Raw genomic sequence first — 9,171 nt, 5'->3', positions numbered from 1 at the left:
AACCTCTGTGCTGACATCGGACTAATCCTTCTGCTTCTTAAAGCCAGGACACACTTAAAAACTTATACGTACATATTAAATGAGAGGGGTTTTTTTATTGTGATATTTCCATAAAGTCTTATGCACTATCCAGTTTGCAGCAGAATCTAACTCAGTTCATGTCTGGAAAATGTGAAGATTTTTAGAATATTAATTTTTTTTAGAAACTAGACTTCCTAAAAGCCTCAAGGCAGAATGGCCACAAACCATGCTTTTTGGGAACTTCTGAATGTGTTGGCGAAAAAGCAACTTTTTCAAATGCTAGCCATCATAAAGACTAATACACATCCCCTCCATAGAAATCACCAGTATTGTATGGTCCCAGGATTGAGTTCCAGAGAGATCAAAAAGTGCTTTGAAATGTTAGGTAATGAGCTTCCAGTTTCAAGAATTTTTACATGGTATTTAAGAGTTACACATAATTCAAAACTCTGTCAAGAGTCATTTTACATACCTTGGATAAAAACACTATTTTTTAAAAAAAAAAGTCAGTAAGGTTTTTAATATAACTACTACTGAATGTGTAACTATAAAAATAAAACCAAAATTGGATTTGCATTCCAGTTTTTATTCACGAACTTAGTCTGGAAAAAGCCCACCAAAGTATATAAGTGCTGAATTCCGTCTGCAAGGCAACCCAAGTGGAAGTAGTAAGATAGAGTATCTAGACATATGGGGATGTTAGTTAACTTCTGAGGTCTTTTCTATTAAAACAAACAAAAAAATAAAAACCCACAATACCTTTAAGGCAATACAATTAGAGGCAGCTGCAATTACCTGTATTTGGAAGACCGAAGCAAATATTTCAAATGGGTCCCCCTAGTGGTACAGCTATAATAAACAAAATACAGTAATAAAAATCTATTCCCCTATGCTAACATCTGCCATAGGACACCTTTCCTTGCTTAAGGCTATACCTGGCCCTCAACTGAGATTAGAGTTTGGTCTGGCTACTTTTTTGAACTATAACTTCCATAATCCTCCAGACAGCATGGACATTGACAATTGTTCATTCTGGAGATGCCAGGAATGGCAATCATCTTTTCCAACCTCTGGGTTAGGGCTTTTTGGATGCCATATCTTTACAGATAAATGCAGCCCATTAGTGAAGCTAATTCACTTTTAGCCATTAAGAAAAGCACACTTCTGAAAATACAGTATAACATATTCTCTTCTTTCTTTGGGGCATCTCAAATAATGAAATTTTTTCGTGATTGACCAACTTTCAGAGGTACTGCTCCCATTCATGACAACTAAGACATTAACACCATATAATATAAGATTACAATGTACAATAATATAACATATAACATTAAGATAGAATGGCTTAATATCGTCATCCTTGTAAGGGGGAGAGAGAGAGAGAGGTAGGACACAAATATTCACAAATATACAAAAATATACACATTTTAAAGTGACTGCTCCACTTCTATAGACATATTTTGGGTCCAGTGGAACTCCAGGAGCCTTGGATTTCAATGGAGAGAGTCTCCTCATGGTTGTTGGCAGTTTGTAGAAATGTCCAAGCATTGCTCCAGCTGGTTTCAAATCTCAGACAGCTCAAAGTACATGATATATGAGCTTGGGAGGAGGGCTCTCAGAAGTGCTTGGCTGGGACAGAGGACTGGCACTGGGAGAGAAAGAGGCAGCATCCTGCAGAGAAAGCCCAGTCTGATCTGGGAAAGAGATTCTATCCACTATGCTGGATAAACAATGTAGGCTGGAGAGAGCAGTGTTTGCTTTTGAGGGATATGCTGGGGAGGAAAAGAAAATAACAGCATTCTGTGAAAATATATCATCAAGTCAAAAGGATCTTCACAGGTCACCTAGTCATAATCCCACTGATGTAAGAAATCCACCATTACTGCACTCCAAATGTGTCCCATCTCTGCTCTAGCAAAGGAGAATGTGGCCAATTTCTGTTATTAGCAGGGGTCACAAATGGCATCAACTTCTTTAAACAAAAGTCAGTTATCTATGATTAACTGGGTGATCTATGATCAAATTAATAAAGACTGATTAACTGTGAAACAGCTCCCACTGGCAGGAAGTTCTTTCTAATACTTAACCAAGATCCCGTTCCCACTAACTTGAATCCACTTTGAATCTTACATCAAAAAGCAAAGACAGAAAACAAATATATGTGACAGTTCTTCAATATTGGAAAATGGCTATCACGTTGTTTGCTGGATCTATTTATATGCCATCATTAGTGCAATGAGCTTTTGTAGGTGTACACAGTTATCCTCTTTTCTTCCCAACAACCTTGTGATGTAAGTCACACTGACAGTTCACGACTGGCGCATGATCACCCAATAGGTTTCATGCCCAGGAAGGGATTCCAACTGAGATCTCCTGAATCCTAATCCACCCTTCTAACCCATATACAGTGGTGCCTCGCTTAACAGGCGCTCCGTTTAGCGATGAAATTGCTTCGTGACGACTTTTTCGGAGCATTTTTGCGCTTCGTTTAATGATGGTCCCTATGGGCGATTTTTGCTTAGCGATGGTTGGGACCATGCTTCGCATAGCAATTAAATTTTGGGTCCCCTGTTTCGCTTAACGATGGTTTAAACAGCCTCATGTTTGCTGTTTTTTAAATGTTTTTCTGTTATTTAAAAAGTTAAAGTTTACTGTTTAAAATGTTTAAAATCATAAAGTGCACTTAAACCCTTTGTTAACCAAATTTGACTTTGTTCTGACTCTTTTTAATTTGTTGTTGTATTTTTTTTCCCCATTGAGATGCACTGAATAGGTTTCAATGCATTTTAATTGGGGAACCACGTTTCGCTTAGCGATGTTTCCTATGGCGATTTTCGCTTAAGGACAGCAATTCGTTCCTATTGGAACGGATTATCTTGTTTTCAATGCATTTCAATGGGAAACCGTGTTTCACTTAACAATGAAATCACTTAGCAGCGATTTTTTTGGAACGAATTAACATCGCTAAGTGAGGCACCACTGTATTGCACTGGCTCTCATACCCCTTCTAAAATGGCTTCCTCTCTAGACTGGACATACTCCTTCAACCTTTTCTAACAGCATACATTCCAAGAAATGACCTTAGTGCAATATAGAAGTTAGAGGGTTAAATTATACTTTTTAAATTACTATTTTTATTTACCATCTTGTACATCTGTAATGGAAAGGTAGTTAACTGGTGAGACAAAGCAAATGCAATGAAACTTTCCCTCTTCAAAATGTTCTGCCAGAAGTCCCACCTAAGACCTCTAAGTTACTGATCTTCCTGAATGTGGAACAATTATGTCAAAACCTTCTCCACTTTGATGGTGCCAAGCCTGCCCTCTGTCCAGTCAAGACCTTGAGCCTTACCATTGGAGAGATCTGAACAGTAGACACTGTCATAAGCGCTGTTTCTCCTGGTCCACACAGGACTGTTGCAGTCAGCCTGCAACAGACAAAGGAAGAGAGGGACTTCAAAGCTACACCCAGGACAACTGTTACTTCTGCTTCATTTACCAAGGAGCTCCCAAAGATAGACAGTTAGAAAGCCATGGGAATACCAACTTAAGAACACAGAAAATAGTTCAATCATTTTTTATTTAACCCAATATTTCTCCACATCAGAATCCCCCCAAATTGGAGGCCTTCAAACAATGAGCTTCCTCGATATGTTACTGATAGAGAACCTGTGTTTGGTGGGGCACAGTAGCCTGGATCATTTGGAGGTGCCAATATATCTTTGGCATGCTGCTTTTCAAATAAAAGATTCTGGAACTCTGGCCTCTTTGGTTCACCAAGCCAGTCCTTAACCCCAAGAGCAGTGGAATATTGAGGGCTTTTTTCTTGTATCACATGTTTGACTTCCCTCTCATACTGCAGCTCCCAACAGCTTCCCTGGATATAGTAACAGTACTAGGATTGGCCTACTACAGTACTATTGAATTGCTTCTTCGAACATTTGAAGGGGGGAATAAAAAGTTTATGAAAAAAGACTTCATTAGCTTTATGAAACAAGTAAATAAATAAATTTATGCAGCGTAAAGAGGCATAATAGGATTTCAGCCACTACCACGTAAAATGCTCCACTCTCTAAAAACATCACACCCAGGGCCTATAAATACTTAAAATATAGTATGATTAAAATCAGATAGGTGACATTTTCAAGGTTGTGGAGTAATGACGCTAGTCTGTTTCGGCAAAAACAGCAACAAATTTTGTGACATTTTGTTTCAGACTAACGCAGTTTGTAGGCAGAAGCTTTCAGGGATTCCACCTCTTCAGATACTACGTCCTGCATCTGTAGCAGCGGGCTGGAGTCTACAGAAGCGTATTGCCTCTGAATCTACTGTGAAAACAGTGGGATCCTGTGAATTTCTGTACCCTCTACACGGCAAACACAGCACAACCCACACTAAACATCCATTCTTCTGAGAGCCAAGCCCTGGCTCAGTTTTACAGGTGGCCCTTGCTTTCCATTCCCTATACAGTGCTTGCCCTAGGGTGCACGTGACTGATTAAGAAGGGGGCAACCCTCCTATATTTTGAAAATGAAGCACTCCCTGTTTGGTCCCTGAGCCTTGGCTTCCCCATCCTGCTTGCCTTGGGGAAGCCAAGGGAACTAAGGGCAAAGAGCCTGATGCATCTTCTCCAGCATGCAATGAAGACCATGAAAAATGGATTGGAGCAAGAGAAAGCCTTTTGCAGCCAGCCAGGAAAAGGGCACTTTCCCAGGGCTTGAACGCAAGTGCATCAAAGCTTGGCATGTCCAGGGGGGGAAAAGAAAGAAAGAGAGTGCCCAGAATAACATACCATAACAGAGAGGATGCAAGACAGGATGCCACAGTATGTTTTTCCCATCAGCAGAGAACAAATGCCTGAGAGAAACAAATGCTCCACTTCAACTTGCAGAAGCAGAGGTGAGGTTACATGTGTTTTAAGTCTTTGTCATATCCTTGTGCAGTAAAAAAAAAACCCTACACATATTTACCCAGGAGTAAGCACGTTCACTGAGGCTTACTTCAAGCAGACTTTGTATAAGATCATAGTCAAGGCTCTGAGTTTTCATGTTCCCTCCAACATCAGAACATACTCTTTTTCGCCCAGCAGAACGGATGACCAGACAGCCATGGTAAATGACGGACAGACCCTCCTTACCTTAATGAGCTTTTAGAGTTTTACTAACTGCTGTCTCAAGAGGGCTGAGAACACCTCTCACAGACATATACCATCAATTTTTGGACTCTTGTCTACAGTTTTTCCTGCACCATCCATGGAAGGGTTGTGCTCAGCCTGATGAAGTGGATTTTTTTTTCCACGAAAGCTTGCAATTTGTTTAATTTTTTTAGTGGTCCAATAAAAGGGATCACTCACTCTTACATTACTATTGTCTGTGACAGAATGCTGTAGAATACATCAGAGAACAAGAAAAGGAATGTCAGGGAGGTCCAGAAAAGGACTGAGAAAGTCTGGACAATTCCTTTGTTCTCAGTCTAACAACTTAAATAGTAGATGTGTCTTTGCTATATTTCGTATGTGTCTAATCCAATATATTGCATTTCAGGAGGATGAAGATGTTTTGGGAAAGCTCAGTTAAGTTGGACCTTCACAGTCAGAACTAAGCATCACCAAATTCAGTGGAGCTTACTCCTAAGTAACTGTGTAGGATTCTGTTCATCACTGGATATTTTAGTGTACGTTGCTGCTGTTATTTCGGAGAGGCAATGTTACAATGTACTCCTGCACTTCTAGCATTACCAGTGACACCACAGCTGGCAGAGTCTCTCTCTCTCTCTCTCTCTCTCTCTCTCTCTCTCTCTCTCTCTCTTGCTCACTTGCTCATTACATACATGCACAGACACATAATGGCTCTGGGTACTGGAAGAAAAGTTCATCAGTCTCACAAGCAGATTCCTAGAAAAAACAGTCTCCCAAGATTATTTCAAGAAGTGATAACCCTGTCCCATCTAACTGTAAGGATGTGATTAAAGGTTTAGGATTATAGTGGATTGTTTCCAAGGCACACCAGTTAAACTGGAGATAAAACTGCATATTTCACATTAATTTCCTAAAGAGGGGAACCAGTTGATTTCATCAGCTTCCTGAGGTGGGGTAGCATCATTGGCCTGTTCCAGCAAAAACAGCAAACAGCCATATGGCACCTTGAAGACTAACACTTTTTATTGGATTTAGGTTTGGTGCAGTGGCCCACAGTCCATGAAAACTTATGCCAAAAAAAAAACATTTTAGTTTTCATGGTGCTGCAAGACTCTTGCAGTTTCTGTTGATTTCAATGCACTTCAAAGAAAGTATTTTAAAGATGTGAACTGAGTTGGATATCAAGCTAATGGCCTTCATAAATCCTGAAGCAACACAGTCCCTTAGATATTATATAAATATTAACCAATAGTAGCTCCCAATCCACTCAGCGCTGTTTACTGCAAAGCAAATATGCACAGGATTATAACCCTACAGTTATTAGCATGGAAAAATAAAAGTACTGATATCAATGCCTCTTAAGTTTTCAATAAGCATGCCTTACAATCATAGCCCAAATTGAATTTAAAGTGAGGATTTTGATTCCATTCCTTGGTGGATCTGGATAGATCTTAATAATCCACAGTTTTCCCATTTAGGAAATTATGTATTCAGTAGGATGCTCTGCATAGTACTTCACTCTTCCACTGCATCAAGCAAGAAGGCATATGTTTTTGCTTTAATCTTTGCTCTAAATTCATTTCAAACTCTTGTGCTGTTACTTGGGCATCTCAATAAACATGGAGTAAGCATACCTTAATTTTCCCTCTGTACAACGGAACATGTAACAACCAGCTTGTTGTTAAGGTGGAGGGAAAAAACTTATTTTTTAAATATGGACATTGAACATTCCTTGATGAAATAAGTAGTACCAGTAGTAGCACAAGAGTAGTTTAAGAGTGCAGTTTGGTGGACAGATATGGGCATGCATGAAGAACCATGAAACCCATTGTGTTCAATGGGGCTCACTCCTTAATAAACAAATTGCTATGATTCCTAGGCATGTTTATTTTGGAGTCAGTCCCACCAGACCTCCCTCCACCTTAACAACAATCGGATGTGGTGTAGTCCTTACATGTAAAAAAAGGTAATTGTCCTCTGCTGTGATTGTGTGCAGAGTCAACGGAGCTGGAGTTTCCTGGAATGCTAGCTACTTCTTGCTTTGTTTCCATGTCCGACTGGCAAGGCAGAAGGTAGCTTTTAACCGTCCAAGACAATCCAAGATAGTCCGAGACAGACATTGAGCTGAAAGGAGCAGAGCAGCAAACGGTTCCTCTCCTGCTTCCCAGATTTCAACTCAAAGTGCACAAGTACCACTAGGTAGATGCAACAAAAAAAAATCAGACACAGCTCTCACCTCATCTGTCAGTGGAAATAAGACACACCAGACAAACAAAATAAAGTGGAATGGGGGAAAAGAAAAGTTTCTCGTTTTGTTAATTCTTAAACTTATAGCCCATCTACAGATTTTGCAGAGAACAGTGGCCAAAAATAAATAAAGGATTTGTGCACTGTCGCTATCACTGCCTCTCTTTTTTTAATGCTGAAACTCTGTATCTTGAGAAATTAAACAACGCCCTTTCAGGACACCCCGAACTGTTTGCTTGAGATTGAGTCCTCCTGGCTCTACCTCATGGCAGGGCCGGCCTTGCCTTTGCGCTCAGGGTTTTCCTTCCGCTGTGCTTCTTCACCATCACCACCACCGGCTACCTTCAAACAGTTTCAGAAAAGTTGTCCTGTCGGCCCCTCTTCCCCACGTCGGAGAAGTTAGTTTGTGGGCCACAACTCCCAGAATCCCCTGGGAGATTCTGATGGTTGAGGTTCACAAAGGAAGGTGGCCGCGCCGGCCGGGGATGCTGGGGATTGTAGTAGAAAGATCTCGCAGCTCTAACCCTAACCCTCGCCTCCCCGAGCCCCGGTTCTCACCCCCCTCCGAGGGCAAGCCAAGGCCTTCTTACCGGGCCGTCGGAGCAGCTGGAGGTGGGGCTGGCGGGCTGGGCGCAGCGCTGCCCGGGCAAGCGGTAGTAGGTGTGGACTTGCTCCCTCAGCAGGTCCTGCAGGCTCTCGATGTAGCGGATGGCGTTGCGCAGGATCTCCACCTTGGGCAGGCGCTGGCCCGGGTGGCCGCCGGCCGCCGTGCACCGCTTGAGGGCCTCGAAGGCCTGGTTGACCTTCTTCAGCCGCCGCCTCTCGCGCAGGGTGGCCGCCTTCCGTCGGTCGCCGGTGCTGGATTTCTTCTTGCAAGCTTTGCAAGCCCACAGCAGGCAGGGCCCAGCTTGCGGGTGGCCCCGCGGCGCCCGCACGTGCTCTTCCCCGTCGGATCCGCTGGGCGCGTCCGTGTGGTGGGGCTCTCCGAAGGAGGAGGAAGGGGAGGAAGAAGAGGAGGACGAGGAGGAAGCGCCGGCGCCCATCCGCTGGGCCAGGTCCCCCTCGGGGGAAGGGAGGCAGGAGGCGCCGTCGTAGAAGAAGGCGGCGGCCGAGGTCGGGGAAAACGGGCAGCCGTCGATCAGCTCCATCCTGCAAGCTGCTGCTGCTCCGGGGACTCAAAGCATCCGGGAGTGAGTCCGGGCCTCTCTATATAGCCCCCCCGGCCTCGGCTGCCCCCCTGGTGTCCAGGCCTTCATATCTCCCCGAGAGGGGAAGGGGAGAAGGGCGGGGCGCGGATTTTCTGGGTAGATTCCTTCCCCCCCCCTTTTTCCCCCCTTTCTTCCAGGGGGGCCTGACGCCGCCACCACTCCTTTTGGCTACTGATCAGCCCTTGCCTTTCGAAAGGGCACAGATCGCGGAGGTGCAATTAGTAACACTTCGGAGATCAGAGCCGCAGCCAGAGCGAGGGGGAAGAAAACCCCCAAGAAAACAAGGAGGCGGTGGGGAAGGAGGGAGGGAGGCAGCGGGCGTGGTGCATTCCCAAAAGGAGGAAGACCCGGTTAGTGCTCTGGCTGCCAGGCAATCGGACCCGTCGTTCATCCCTTGCCCCCCCCTTTTTAACTGACGCGTAAATCGCCCCAATAAGCATCAATCAGTCGCATCGTGTATTACACTGCCCCGGAGAGCATAGCAGGAAAGCAGGTGCCCAGTTCTTCTTCGCAAGTGGTGACCCGTCGATGAGCGCTCAGGAATCGGAAAGTAACGGGA

At 43.8% G+C, this 9,171-nt stretch overlaps 1 protein-coding gene across 1 annotated transcript; it reads right to left on the bottom strand.

The window, feature by feature from the left end:
- Positions 1-586: 586 nt before the first annotated feature.
- MYF5 (myogenic factor 5) lies at positions 587-8,824 on the bottom strand. Its single transcript, XM_020804832.3, has 3 exons — positions 7,995-8,824; positions 3,373-3,448; positions 587-1,793 (listed from the first exon to the last, which is right to left on the bottom strand). Exons 1-3 carry the CDS (start codon positions 8,550-8,552, stop codon positions 1,600-1,602), a joined length of 828 nt encoding a protein of 275 aa, XP_020660491.3. The 5' UTR covers positions 8,553-8,824; the 3' UTR covers positions 587-1,599.
- Positions 8,825-9,171: the final 347 nt, after the last annotated feature.

Source organism: Pogona vitticeps, chromosome 5 (genome assembly GCF_051106095.1).
Source record: "Pogona vitticeps strain Pit_001003342236 chromosome 5, PviZW2.1, whole genome shotgun sequence".
Lineage (NCBI taxonomy): Eukaryota > Metazoa > Chordata > Lepidosauria > Squamata > Agamidae > Pogona > Pogona vitticeps.
Note: the sequence above shows the minus strand (reverse complement) of the source record. Positions and strands in the feature narration are given on the sequence as shown.